This window comes from Trachypithecus francoisi, unplaced genomic scaffold (genome assembly GCF_009764315.1).
Source record: "Trachypithecus francoisi isolate TF-2019V2 unplaced genomic scaffold, Tfra_2.0 Lachesis_group5, whole genome shotgun sequence".
NCBI classification, from domain to species: Eukaryota; Metazoa; Chordata; class Mammalia; order Primates; family Cercopithecidae; genus Trachypithecus; species Trachypithecus francoisi.
The window spans coordinates 82,376,833-82,392,929 of record NW_022681470.1 but is presented as its reverse complement, the minus strand read 5'-3'; the positions used below and the strand labels follow the sequence as shown (position 1 = coordinate 82,392,929).

General features: G+C 34.4%; 1 protein-coding gene across 1 annotated transcript in view; it reads right to left on the bottom strand.

Moving 5' to 3' along the window:
* Window positions 1-16,097, bottom strand: part of DNAH14 (dynein axonemal heavy chain 14) — a 604,313-nt gene that overhangs the window by 483,227 nt on the left and 104,989 nt on the right. The window contains exons 12-15 of the mRNA XM_033199195.1: window positions 7,369-7,498; window positions 3,790-4,069; window positions 3,127-3,172; window positions 2,933-3,030 (exon numbers count right to left, since the gene is read on the bottom strand). Of these exons, the coding sequence (XP_033055086.1) occupies window positions 2,933-3,030; window positions 3,127-3,172; window positions 3,790-4,069; window positions 7,369-7,498 (554 nt within the window). The remainder of the gene's footprint in view (window positions 1-2,932; window positions 3,031-3,126; window positions 3,173-3,789; window positions 4,070-7,368; window positions 7,499-16,097) is intronic.

Here is a 16,097-nt window from a genome sequence, read left to right as displayed (position 1 = left end):
ACATTTGTTTTTCACAGAAGTATGGAGTAGCAATTCTGAAATTACATGTACAGCCATGCAATTAATGACAGGGATACATTCTGAGAAGTGTGTCCTCAGGCAATTTCATCATTGTGTGACTATCACAGAATGTACTTACACAAACCTACTGCACACCTAGGCTATATGGTATACCCTGTCGCCCTAGCTACAAACTTGTACCGCATATTACTATACAGAATACTGTAGGCAATTGTAAAAGAGTAGTAAGGATTAAATATCGAAACATAGAAAAGACACAGCAAAAGCATGTTATTATAATCTTATGGGACTACCATGTGGTCTGTCATTGATTGAACCATCTTTATGCAGTGCATGACTGTATAACAAACAAATTATTAGTTGATTATGTCACCCAGATTTCTTATAGCCAGAGAAAAAAGTTACATATAAGGAAAAGGCTAGAATGAATCTTGAGGAGTTGGATTGGGGTCTGAGGTATCAGTATGAATTCATAGTTTAAAATGGACAAACAAAAAGATCTAGGAATAAATATAGTTGTGTGTGTATGCATGAGCTAGTATCACACATATATTTTCTAGGTATTTTCTCTGATAGGCTAGGAAGTAATGACACTCCTGTAGCAATGAGCACATCTAGTGTGTAGTTCTTAATTCCGAAATTTCCTTCTTTAATCCAAGGTTCCTTGGAGAAACAGTTGATTCCAGGGCTGGGCAGAGAAAACACAAGATGAGCCTGAAGCATCTTGAGGTGACAGAAACTAAGGAAGTAGTCACAAGAAAAGGTGAGTCACAAGAAAAGGTGAAAATATTAGTGAGTCCATATTCATATAAATAAATGACTGAAAAATTAAATAAATGGAAAAGGAACAGCTACTCCTTACAGAAGAATTCTAATTTATGAATGTATATGGGATAAAAGAAACAGAAAATCACCATTAAGAACACCACAGTAATAACTGCCACAGGCAAGGCAAGGTCCACTGATAAATGTTAGAATTAGTAGGTAAAATTTTTAGGAGAAATAAGATATGCGTATAATCTCAAAACCTTTCCTCCCACCCCAAGTTTACTAATTACAGGAGGAAATGTGGTAACTTCATCATGGAGAAACCTGGCAGACATGACTTTAACCAAGTCGTCAGGTTGAGCATCACCAGTAAAAAGGTTCATCAATGTCATGTACTACCAGGTTGATATATACTTAAAAAGGCACACACTCAGTATGGTATTGTCCTCCAAGATGTGTATCTCAAACTCATCATGAGACAACATCAGACAATCCAAAATTGATGGACAATCTGTAGAGTAAGTTACCAGTACTCTTTAAAGATCTCAAAGTCATAAAAGATAAGGAAAGACTGAGCAACTGGTAGAGATTGGAAAGATTTAACAGACATAACAACTATTAATATATGCAACGTGTGATCTGGGATTAGATCCTGGCACAGAATATGAACATTAAGGAAACAACTGGGAAAATCCAATAAAATCTATCATTTCATTAATACTATTATACTAATAGTAATTTTATAACTATACTGTCGTTAGATTAAAACATATAAACAGTATACAGAAGCTCTGTAGTATGTTTACAACTTACAGAAGTCTCAAATTATCTCATAATAGAAACAAATAAAATAGTAGAAACATTTCATAACAAAGAAAAAAGAAATAGAAATAATCAGATTAATCGGATGTTTGGACCCAGGAAATCTAAAGATGAAAAACAAAAAATCCAAATGGAAAAAAGGAACATATGGAAAGACCTATAAAAACTTAGTTCTTCAGACTGAAGAGCCTCACTGGATTTTAAGAAAGCTTAACATAGAATTATATATATGACTTTATTATAGAAAAGTTCCTAACTCCAAATGATAAATTACTAGACAGAAATCACAAGTATACAAAGGAAGGGAAATCACCGTAGCATCAGACTTCTTATTTACATTATTAAAAGCTAGAAGGCAGTAGAAAAAATCTATGGGCTACTGAAGAAAATGAGTATGGGAGGGGTCATCCTATCAAGAGAGCACAATTGTTTATAATGTCCGTAAGTGTATAATGTTGCAAAATACTAATATCTCTGGATTTTACTCCGCAAGAAACTCTTACCAAGCTGATTCAAAATGGACTGGGTAAAAAATTATAACAACTTTGTGATAATTCTTGATTTTAAAACAAGCCCATGTTCTTATGCACATTTCATCTTCATAATACAATGCAAACTTTAAAATAAATATGAGAGGTCAAGGGACATACTGACTACATTTCGGCCAGTTTGGGGAAATGGAGTAACTTAATATGTGGTGGTAGTTACAAAGCATAGTGAAAAAGACTGAATTATTGGGACTTGCATAAACAAAATCAAACAATGCATGAGATACCAGCTTAGCTTGGAAACAGGAGCCCTCTGAACTCAGCAAACTATGGTGACATGACTGGAGAATGATGCAACATTTAAAAAGTTGCCAAAAGTACTGCTGTTTTAAGATCTTTGTAAAACTTACTGTGAGAAAAGAATAAATTCTTTGGTCAGGCTAGTAATTGCCTGCAATTTCAGATTGTGTACACACAGCTGCAAAATAATTAAAATCTCTTTAAGGTAGAAACAGTATCTTTGTTACACTATGACATAAAAGATCTTGCTCATTTGTATTAAGTGTCATAACATTCTATAGAACATAACTGAAAAAATCCAAACTTTGAATATTTTCCTAATTCCCATCTTTTATGCTAAGGCTATGTGTAAAATTCACACATTGTCAAATAATTCCAAATTCACAGTGTCTGATCCCAAGGACTGTGAATTTATGATAGACTAACATTCTGTAACATCTGTCATATCCCTGGGTAAAAGCATCAGATGCCTAAATTTAAGAAAATATTGCCAAAGAAGACAATGCACTTCACTAAGCTTTAAAAACACTTACTTATACATTTTTCCATATTAGTCAACATATTTTGAATTTTTATTGAAAACTCCAATCTGTTGGGATCTACAAAGAGATTTGTAGGAAATTCTGGAAATCTAACAGAGAAAACAATAAAAGCATGTTTCAGAGAAATATAGTAACTACTATATAAAATATAATTACTTGTAATTTTTAAAATGTCTAATACTTACTCATAATACATGTATTTATTCTCAAACTCAGTCTCACTTTCTGTGTCTATTAGAATCCATTGAAAGAAAGAGAGAATACAAAATTGATTGATATTTATGTCAGGTAAATGACAAATTAATATATGCCAGTGCTTTACACATATCCTAAGAATAAACTCAAGAAGTCATTTGAAAGGCAATACTGAAGCAGTACACCCCATCCCAAGGCTCTGATTAAAGAGATCTGAGAGCAAACATCCTAGATGTTGTTCCTCTTGATGAACAGGGCCCTCAGCTCTGCTTCAGTGAGAAACTGTTTGGGTTTTGAGATGAAAATGAATAATGGTGTCATTACTTACATGCACAATAATGATCTGTAAGTTTATCCTTACTTTTAGCAGTATTTACCTTAAGATTTATAAAATCATAATCTACAAATTATAATACACAGACTAGTAAAATGATCTCTCATTTGTTTTTTTCCAGTTGTTAAGATAAGATATTTCCCTTCATTCTTTTTTTTTTTTTCCTCCAAGAGACAAGGACTCACTGTGTTGCCCAGGCTGGTCTCAAACTTCTGGCCTCAAGTGATCCTCCCACCTTGGCCTCCCAGAGTGCCAGGATTGCAGGCATGAGCCACCACACCTGGCAACCCTTCATTCTTTATAGTCTCAATTGTCTTACCTGAAAGAATATCTTCAAGATTGTAACTAATTTCTTTTGGTTTCTTGGCTTTTGGGAGCAATTCTTCACTTGAGTGTTTTTTGACACAATTGTCTTTATTTTCTGACATTTCATCTTCAAACATTACACACTCTTCAGGGCACAGGTCAGACTCATGAAAGTTCTCTTTAGGATTTTCTGAAGAATCACTCTCAGCAGGAATTCTCAAGCATAGATTTACTTCAAATATTGGTGCATATGTTTTTCTCAAATCCTTCCCCACTTCAACACTATTCAAAATCTAATTTAACAAATAATGTGAGGGTGCCAGTGACAACATATAAATTACAGAACATTTAATTTAGACTAATACAGACCAAAATTTCAAATGAGAAATCATAACTCCAGTATAACCGAGTAACACTGTATTATCAAATACCTGATACTTGCATGTTAGAGTAAGTCAATTACATGCGAAACAAATGACATTGTAATGAAGGAGTTCCCCCCAAAAGACTGTAAATTGATGACAGAGTTAGTATATCATAGTCCTAGTCACTGAGTGCTTATTTAAAACACAAATTCTTAGGTCCTATCCCCAGAGATTTTGAGTTAAAAAGTCAGAGGCAGGGCCCAGGACTCTTAATCATCTATAAGCTGAACAGGTGACTCTATTGTGCACCTGGCTTTAAGAACTACAAATCAAGAAAACACACTTTAAACTCACTACAGTAAGTCCTAGCTCTTCACTTTAATATACATATACTAATATGGACATCTCCAGTGAAAAACACTAGGGGATAAATATCTCATTTATGTAACATAATTGTTCTTAGGCTCTGTCTGGGCTTGGGTTCTCAATCTACTGCTCTTTCCTACCTTATAAATCATCAGTTATGCTTAAGTTACCTACTGCATATGACTCCTCTGTGTTTCTCAGGGTGATCACTTGAATAATCTGCTGAAACCTTAACCTCTGATTCCAGTCATTAACAAATTAAGGCAGTTAACATTATAAATAAACCTCATAGCACCTTATTAAGCTGCCGGGGAAAGAGCATGAGTAGATATTGAAGGTGATTTGTAAATCTTAAATGTTCACACAAATGGGTATAGTGTTTGTTCAGGATGATGAAAAAGCTGTAGAAATGGAAAGCGTTGATGGTTGCCTAACACTGAATGTACCTAATACCACCAAACTGTACACCTAAAAATGGTTAAATGGAAAATTTTACGTTATGTGTGTTTTATCACAATAAAAGAAAGTCTACCCAGACAATTCTTAATAAATATATAATGTGCTGCTTAGCTTATTCTGGAAAATAACCTCTAATTAACTCTGGGAATACTGGACCTTAAGCTATATACACCTTCTAATACTACTGCATATAAATATTGTGCATTAAATCATTCTTTAAGTGTAATTATGGTTACAGTGAATCACTATAGTAAACAAGTTACTACCTTCACCTAATCCTCATAAAAACCCTGAGAGACAGAAATTATTAATTTCATTGCACATACCAAAAATTCTGGAAGCTTAATTTGTCAAAGGCTATATTGCTAGCATGTGGTAAGGCTGAAGTTCACTCATGGGTCTGTGCGCATCATTATAATATGAACTACCTGGGGCCTGAAAATATTTTTGTAGTGAAGAAATCTCTTAGCTGTTACACTTTTTGTGCCAAGAAGAACCAACCAATAAATACTTTTATTCCTCTAGATTGTAAACTACAAGAGAGGAATAGCCACAGCTAAATGAAACTATAAATTTTACAGATTACAATGGGGATTAGGAAGGGAAAGAGGAGACAGCACCAATGATTACCAGATCCACAACTTTAGCTCTTATCTCTCGCTTGAGATTCACACCTATGTTTTCAACATTTTGAGCTCTGCACAGAAAAAAAGAGGAGCAAACCAAGGTCAGATACTAGAGGGCAAAGTAGGTGCAAGATGCCCAAACTTGGGCTATGGGACAAAAGTGGACATAAATTTAGGCCACCTTAGTGGCAGTCTGCTCATTCATGCAGCCTGTGTCCAAATCTCCACTCTGTCAGCCTGCACTGAACACATATGTGTATATATACATATATAAAATAGATGTGTGAATCTTATTGGTTCTCTCCCTCAGGAGAACCCTGACTAATCCAAGTTACATGAAAAAATGCTCAACCAAACTAGTAATAAGGGAAATTCAAATTAAAACTTTGGCAAATGCCATTTCACACCTATCTGATTGACATTAAATATTGATGAGGATTAGTAAGCTTATGGAGCAATAAAAATTTATGAATTGCTAAAGGTCATTGAAACTGGTACAAGCATTTTAGAAAAATAATTTTATATCACTCAACACAGTTGAAAATAACATGCTTTTACCCAGAAATTTCACACCTTAGCAATAAATAAATAAATAGTAACTCTTGTTCATGTATACCAAAGGAGAAATATACAGGAATGTGCAAGGCAGAATTATATGTAATAGCAAAAACAAAAACTGAATATAACCCAGATGTCTATCAACAGTAGAATGGTAAGTGAAGTGTTTCATCAGTAAAGGATGAATAGGAGACATTTAATACTTTTAAGTTGGGTGAAGCCTACATGAGTGTTTGCTTATATTTGCAGGTATCGTACACTTTATACAAAACATTATAAAGATAATACATATGCATTGTACAAAATTTAGACTATCTAGAAATATATATATATATATAAAAGTAAAATTATTCAAGGTTCCTACCACCCACAGATAACTATTGTTAATATTTCGATGCAAATATTTTCAGACTTCAAACTACATAGTGTATATGTGTGTATGTTTGTTTTACTAATACATGTGAATATTTTCCCTTGTCATCAAATCTACCTAAATAGTTTAAAAAGAAAAGATATATATAAAGGCCATATTATACAAGGCTACTTTTACCAAATAGGATAAGCACGAAACATATAAAGTTTAAATCTCAACAAAGTAATAACAACGGAGAGAAAAACAATTCTGGCAAGAAAAGATTTCTTAATGAAAGTTTATCTAGGATTCTTTCAAGGTTTCCTATTTTGCTTCTCCACTTTTTAAGATAAGAACACAACAAAAATCCATTGAACAAAAGCAAAGACAGAGTAGTGTAGCAGTGGGAGGAGGAAGTAGATAATACTTTAGATAGGGTGGCCTTCCCTTATCATTCCTATGTAAAATAGCATACAACATCACTCCTGCATTCCTTCCTTTCCTTTGTTTTTCTTCACAGTACTCATCACTTCGTTTATCTGTCTCCTCTGGTAAAATATAAGCTCCAAGAGGTCAGAGAATTTGTTATGCCCACTGCTGTTATTTCAGTGCTTACCTAGTTCAGTGCCTGGAACATAGTAAGTACTCAATAAACCACATGGTGAATGAATGAACGAATGAACTAAATGAGATAAGTGCCATTATGGCTTCTTACAGTGGGAACAGGTAAGAGTGTGTATGTGTGTTGGGGAGGGTATGTTGGGCAAGGGGTTGTGGGTATTAACCATAAATCACATTTTAAATTTCAAAATGTATTCATTTTATAGCAAAAAATCTATGTTTATATTTTTCAAAGATCACTTTACCTCACTAATATCAGAGTCTGTTTTTACTTCTGACTTTTGAACAGAAATAGTATGTGCCTTTGAATTATCAACAAGTTCTTCACAATCATTTGTTGTCTTTCCAGTAGGAAAATAGTTGTCCTTGAATGTTCTGGATTAAGAAATGGGAAGAAAAAAATCATTTAAAAATCATTTATATCTACATATATAAAGAACACGTACAACTCAACAACAAAAAGCAACCCCATTAAAAAACAGGCAAAGGACCTGACTAGACCTTTCTCCAAAGAAGATACACAAATGGATAATAAGCACAAGAAAAGATGCTTAATATCACTAATTATTAAGGAAATGCAATCCATAACACATTGAGATATTGTATCACCTCAAACCCATTAGGATGGCTATTAAAAAAAAACAGAAAATAATAAATATTGGCTAGGCTTGGAAGTACAAGGAGAGTATGGACCACCAAGAAGATTTAACCTAAAGAAGACTACCCCAAAGCATTTAATAATCAAACTCCCAAATATCAAGACAGAGTGATACCCTGTCTCAAATACATAAATAAATAAATAACGTACAGAGGACAAAAAACAAAAAAAAAACCATTCAACCCTAGAATGGTACACCTGGCAAAAATATCGTTCAAACACAAAGTAAAAATAAAAATCTTCCCAAACAAAACCTAAGGGTTTTGCCAGACACTTATCATCAATACCAGATCTATCCTACAAGAAATGCTAAAGGAAGTGCTTCAATCTGAAAGGACACTAATGAGCAATAAGAAATCATCTGAAGGCACAAAACTCACTGGTAACAGTAAGTACACATAAAAACACAGAATATTGGCCTGGCACAGTGGCTCATGCCTGTAATCCCAGCACTTTGGGAGGCCGAGGCGGGCAGATCACCTGAAGTTGGGAGTTCAAGACCAGCCTGACCAACATGGAGAAACCCTATCTCTACTAAAAATACAAAATTAGCCAGGCATGGTGGCACATGCCTGTAATCTCAGCTACTCGGGAGGCTGAGGCAGGAGAATTGCTTGAACCTAGGAGGCGGAGGTTGTGGTGAGCCAAGATTGTGTCATTGCACTCCAGCCTGGGCAATAAGAGCGAAACTCTGTCTCAAAAAACAAACAAACAAAGAATATTATAATACTGTAACTGTGATGTGTAAACTACTCATATTTTAAGTACAAAGATAAAGAACTGATCAAAAATAACTACAAGTTTTCAAGACACAGATTATACAGTAAGATATAAAAAGAAACAATAAAAGTTAAGAAGCAAGGAGATTACATATAGAGATTTTATAACTCTCCTTATCTTATTTGTATGTTCATTTATACAACCAACACTAAGTTGTCATGAGGTTAAAATAATGGGTTATATTAATTGCAAGACTCATGGTAACCTAAAATCTATAAACATAACAACAGATACACAAAAAAGAAGCAAGAAATTAAAACATATCACCAGAGAAAATCACCTTCACTAAAAGGAAGGCAGGAAGGAAGAAAAGAAGAAAGGGGCCACCACAAAAGAACCAAAAAAACAAATAGCAAACTGGCAGGAGTAAGTCCTTACTTAATAAGAATGGATGTAAATGGACTCAATTCTCTAACCAAAAGATATAGAGTGGCAGAATGAATGAAAAACCAAGAATCAACCTTCTGTTGCCTACAAGAAACACTCTTCACCTCGACAAACAAAGACTGAAAATAAAGCTACGAAAAAAGATATTCCACGCAAATGGAAACCATAAAAGAGGAGTAGTTATACTTTCATCAGACAACATAGATTATACAACAAAAAGTGTAAAAAGACACAAAGAGGGTCATTATAGAATGATAAAGTGGTCAATCAGCAAGAAGATAGAACACTTGTAAATATACATGTACCCAACACTGGAGCACACAGATACAAAAAGCAAGTATTATTGACAGAGCAGGAGCACTGTCATCTTGGACAAACACTGCCACTTTAAGTTCCAGCTCCCTTTCTAGCCTTATGCATTTCAAGGAAATCACTTCTCTTCTAATTACATGCAGCCAGAAAGAGCAGACAGTAAAACACAGATAAGACAACTCAGGCACAGAGGGAGGTGAGGGGAAGGTCTCTTGGGTAACTGCCAAACTTTACCCTCATACAATGGACCCCAGTAAAACAGTAGGCCTTAATAAGCATATTCCTTTCCCTTCATGCGCACTAAGATAGGGAAGATAAAAGCAGATAAAAGAGGGTATGTTTGCAGCTTCTGAAAGATGTATGGGAACAGACAAACGACTCTCTCTCCCAGATAAGCACAACAAAGAGACACAGAAGCAGTCCAAGCCTCTGATAAACTCTCCCACCCTGAATCCTTAAAAACTCTTAGTCTGGGCAGGGCACGGTGGCTCAGGCCTATAATCCCAGCACTTTGGGAGGCTGAGGTGGGTGGATCATAAGGTCAGGAGTTTGAGACCAGTCTGGCCAACATAGTGAAACCCTGTGCCTACTAAAAATACAAAAAATTAGCTGGGTGTGGTGGTGTGCACCTGTAATCCCAACTATTTGGGAGGAGAATCGCATGAACCTTGGAGGCAGAGGTTGCAGTAAGCCAAGATCTCGCGATTGCACTCCAGCCCGGGTGGCAGTGTAGGACTTTGTCTCAAAAAAAAACAAAAAAACCTCTTAGTCTGTAAGAGAGTGGGTCTCTGACCTAACTCAGCCAGAAGGCTCCTCTCAGGTTCGTTTTCCTTAAAGTAAATCTGTCTTGACTGGCGAGCCACCTTTCGTGTTTCTTTCCTCTTTCTTTAATTCTTATAATTATTAGATCTAAAGGGAAAGATAAACCCAATACAATAATAATAGCTAGAGACTTCAACACCACACTTTCAGCCTTGGACAGATCATCCAGACAGAAAATCAACAAAGAAACATCAGACTTAAAATGCAGGAAAAACCAAATGGACCTCATAGATATTTACAGAACATTTCATCTAATGACTACAGAAAACACATTCTTCTCAGCACACGGATAATTCTCAAGGATAGACCATATGTCAGGTCAAAACACAAGTCTTAAAACATTCAATAACATCAAAATAATATCAAGCATCTTCTCTGACCACAAACAAAACAAAACAAAACAAAAACCCTACAAATCAATCACAGGAGGAATTCTGGGAACTACACAAACACATGGAATTTAACCAACATAACATACCCAAACCTACGGGATACTGCAAAAGCAGTACCAAGAGGGAAGTATATAGGTATAAGTTTCTACCTCAAAAAAAAAAAACAAAAAAAACTTTCAAATAAACAACCTAATGATACATTTTAAAGAATGAGAAAAGCAAGAGGAAACCAAATCCAAAGTTAGTAGAAGAAAACAAACAATAAAGATCAAAGCAAGAAAACTCCAGAAAAGATCAATGAAACAAAAAGCTGGTTTTTGAAAAGATAAAGGAAACTGAGAAATCTTTAGTCACACTAACTAAAAAACAAAGAGAGCAAAGACCCAAATAAATAAAATCAGAGATTAAAAAGGAGACATTACAACTGATACTGCAGAAATTCAAAGGATCACTAGAAGCTACTATGAGCAACTACATGCCACAAGTTGGAAACCCTAGAAAAAAAGGGATCAATTGTTAGACACATACAACCTACCTGCCACTAAGCTAGCAGAAGACAAGAAATAACCCAAATCAGAGCCAAACAGAAGGAAATTGAGACACACACACAAAAAAAACATTTCAAAGATCAATAAAATTTAAAAGATCAAACATTTAAAAAACCAGGAGCTGTTTTTGAAAAAATTAGTAAAATAGAGAGGCCACTAGCTACACTAATTAAGAAGAAAAGAGAGAAGATCCAAATAAACACAATTAGAGACAATGAAGGGAATGTTACTACTGACCCCACAGAAATAAAAAAAAAAAAAAAAAATCACAAACTACTAGAAACACCTCTGTACACAAACTAGAAAATCTAGAAGAGATGGATAAATTCTTGGACACATATACACTCACAAGACTGAGCTAGGAAGAAACTGATTCCCTGAACAAACCATTAATGAGCTCTAAAACTGAATCAGTAATAACAGCCTACCAAGCAAAAAAGCCCAGGACCTGATGCCCTCTCTCACCACTCCTATTCAACATAGTGCTGGAAGTCCTGGCCAGAGCAATCAGGCAAGAGAAAGAAATAAAGTGCATCAAAATAGGAAGACAGAAGTCAAACTACCTGTTTGCATACAACTTGATTCTTTATCTATAGTTTCAGCCCCAAAGCTGCTCCTTCAGCTGATAAACAGCTTCAGCAAAGTTGCAGGATACAAAATCAACATACAAAAATCGCTAGCATTCCTTTATACTAACAACAATCAAGCCAACAGCCAAATTGTGAATGAATTCGCATTCACAATGGCCACAAAAAGAATAAAATACTTGGAAATACAGCTAACCAGGGAGGTGAAAGATCTCTACAATGAGAATTACAAAACACTGCTCAAAAAATCAGAGAAGACACAGAAATAGAAAAACATCCCATGTTCATAGGTAGAATCAATATCATTAAAATGGCTATACTGACCAAAGCAATTTACAGATTCAATGCTATTCCTATCAAACTATCAATGACATTCTTCACAGAATTGGAAAAAATTATTTTAAAATTTATATGGATCCAAAAAAGAGCCCAAATAGCCAAGGCAATCCTAAGCAAAAAGAACAAAGCTAGAGGAATCACATTACCCAACTTCAAACTACACTACAAGGCTACAGTGACCAAAAAAGAATGGTACTGCTGCAAAAACAGGCACATAGACCGATGGAACAGAATAGAGAGCCCAGAAATAAGGCCCCATTATCTATGACCATCTGATCTTTGACAAAGCTGACAAAAACAAGCAATGAAGGAAACACTCCCTATTCAATAAACGGTGCTGAGATAACTGGCTAGCCATATGCAGAAGATTGAAGCTGGACTCCTCTACACCATATGTAAACATCAATTCAAGATGGATTAAAGACTTAAATGTAAAACCCAAAACTATAAAAACCCTGGAAGACAACCTAGGCAGCACCATTTTGGACATAGGCATGGACAAAGATTTAATGATGAAGACACAAAAATCCTTTGCAACAAAAGTAAAAATTGACAAACAGGATCTAATTAAACTTAAGAGCTTCTGCACAGGAAAAGAAACTATCGACAGAGTAAACAGACAACCTACATAATGGGGGAAAATACTTGCAAACTTTGTATCTGACAAAGGTCTAATATCCAGCATCTATAAGGAACTTAAATTTACAAGGAAAACACAACCCCACTAAAAAGTGGGCAAAGGACATGAACAAACACTTCTCAAAAGAAGACATACAGCAGCCAATAAGCATATGAAAAAGAGCTCAATATCACTTATCATTAGAAAAATGCAAATCAAAACCACAATAAGATACCATCTCACACCAGTCAGAATGGTTATTATTAAAAAGTAAAAAAATAACGGATGCTGGTGAGGTTGCAGAGAAAAGGAACCCTTATACGCTGCTGGTGGGAGTGTAAATTAGTTCAACCATTGTGGAAAACAGTATGGCAATTACTCAAAGAGCTAAAAGGAGAATTACCATTCGACCCAGCAGTCCCGTTAGTGGGTACATACCCAAAGGTATACAAAGCATTCTACCATAAAGATACATGAACACCAATGTTCACTGCAGCACTGTTCACAAAAGTAATGAAATGGAATCAACCTATATGCCCATCAATGACACACTGGATAAAGAAAATGTGGTATACATACACCACGGAATATGATGCAGCCATATAAAAGAACAAGATCATGCGTTTTACAGGAACATGGATGGAGCTAGAGGCGATCATCCTTAGCAAACTAACACAAGAACACAACCAAATACTGTATGTTCTCACTTATCAGTGGGAGCTAAATGATAAGAACTTATGAACACAAAGAAGGAAACACAGCAGACACTGGGGTCTACTTGAGCCAGGAAGGTGGAAGGAGGGAGAGGGGCAGAAAAGATCATTATTGGGTATTGAGCTTAATATCTGGGTAATGTAATAATATGTACAACAAACCCCCACGACACATGTTTATTTATGTAAAAACCTTCACGTATACCCCCAAACCTAAAATAAAAATGTTTAAAAAATTAAACTGAGAAGTCTTTCAAAAGAGTCTCACATTACCTAGAACTCTACACCCAGTGAAAATATCCTTTATAAATGATGGTGACATAAAGTTCTTTTTCAACAATTAAAAACCAAGGGAACTCTTTCCCAGCATTACTGCACTGGAAGAAATACTAGATTGTTTTTCAGGAAGAAGGCAAATGACCCCACACAAACAGAAACAAGCAAAAGGAAAAAACACAAGAAATGGTAATTACATGGATAAACATAAATGGATACTGACCATTCAAAACAATACTTTTAATGTCTTCTGGAGTTAAAATATATGAACAACTAAAAATGTATTTAAAATATAGTAAAAGAATGCTGTAAAAGGCAAGAGGAAAATAAATGGAGTTGAAGAGTTCTAAAGTTTTAGCAGTATCATGGAAGAGATAAAAGTAACAAAAATAATTTGTATTAGCCTGTAAGAAGAGCTGCTTTTAGATTAATCAGTTTTTTTATTATTTTAATATTTTTCCTTCTCTTAGCTTTTTAGACATCCTATCACTATCTTTTAGTGGTTACTCGAGAGCATGGGTCAGCAAAGCTTTTCTGTAAGGGACCAGATAGAAAATATTTTACATTTTGTGGACCATATATGGTGGTCTGTCACAACAACCGAATTTTGCCTTTGTAGTGCAAAAGTAGCTGCAGACAATGGGTAAACAAACGGGTGTGGCTATAGTCCAACAAAACTAATTTATAAAAACTGGCTGCCACAGGATTTAGCCTATGGGATGTATTTTGTTGACACTTGGTCTAAGTAGAAATTCTAAAACTGTCTACCAAAGAAAAGTTATTACAACTGATAAGGGAGTTTAGTAAGGTTACAGATATAAGGTCAATATGCAAAATCAATTGTATTTCTTTATACTAGCAATGAATAATTAGAAACCATATTTAAAATAGGGTACCATTTTTAATACTATCAAAATATGAAATAGGTAGTTTAAAACAAAAATGTGCAATATTTGCACACTGAGTTCTATAAAACACTGATGAGATAAATCAAAGAATATCTAAATAAAGAAAAAAGTATACCATATTCAGGGCTTAAAAGTCTGAATATTGTCGATTCTCCCCTAATTGATCTATATATTCAATGCAATCTCAATCAAAATCTCAGTAGGCCTTTTGAATAAATCTGCTAGTTAATTATAACACACATATGAAAAAGTCAATGAATTAAATAGTTAAAACAATTTTGAAAAAGAAGAACAAAGCTGAAGAATACATACTACCTGATTTCAAGACTTATTATAAAATTATAGTTATGAAGACTGTGAGATATTGGTGAAAGGACAGATTCACAGATCACTGGACTAGAAAAAAGCATTCAGAAATAGACTCACGAATATATTTAATTAATCAATTTTCTACAGTATGTTAGGGTAATTGTCTGGAGGAAGATTAGTCTTTTCAACAAACTACTGGAGGGATTAAATACCTACATATAACAATATATACCTCAAACCACACCTGACACCATTTGCAAAAATTAACCAAAAAAGGATCACAGATACAACATAATATTCAGAAGTATAAAATTTCTAAAAGAAAATATTGGAAAAATTCATCCTGCTGTTGCATTAGGAAACAATGCTTTAGATCAGAAATCAAAAGCCCAAACCTTTGAAAGAAAAAATAGTTAAACTGGACTTCATAAAAATTAAAAACTCTTGTTTATCAAAAGACACTTAAGAAAATTAAAACAATTTATGAACTGGGATAAAACATTTGTAGAACACAGATATCATGTAGTTTTTACATGTATAAATTCCCTCTAAGCACTGCCTTTGCTGCCTATAGTAAGGTTTGGTATGTTGTGCTTTCATTTTCATTCATTTATAAAACCGGATTTTATTTCAATTTCCCTTGTGATTTCTGCTTTGACTCACTGGTTATTTAGGAGTATGTTATTTAATTTCCATGTATTTGTGACCTTTCTCAAACTTTCTTCTGTTATTGATTTCTAATTCTAATTTATGTTCTAATTTATGTTGGTCAGAGAACATACTTTGTATGATTTTAATCATTTTAAGTTTATTTTGTTTTATCACCTAACATATGAAGACTTTTACTTTTTGAAACACTCTCCACTTGGTATCCATGGGTTGCAATGATGATTTAGGATTAGCTGATTTTATAACAAATTCTTTACAAACTTTTAGGATGGTAGAAAAGACATTTATTATTTATAGGTTTGATCAATCACATTACGTCTTATGCTATTTTCTTATCACTTTACTGTTGTCATACTCTCTTCTCACTTTTTCAAATACGTTTCTTGTTCTTTAGGGTATATGATATACTTTTTAGGGATCACTTGACCACCCTTTCTTCTTGATTTCCTCATTAACTCCTATCAATGAATCTTCTCCCAGACCAGATTCAGTCTCATAATACCCCAAACATCTTCTTTGTGGCATTTATTGTAATGTTAAATATATTTGTGTTGTCAGTAGATTAATCTCTCTCCCTTCCTCTAGACTGTAAACTACATTCGAGCAAAAACTGTCTATTTTGTTCAGCATTGTATGTCCAGGATCTAACAAAGTA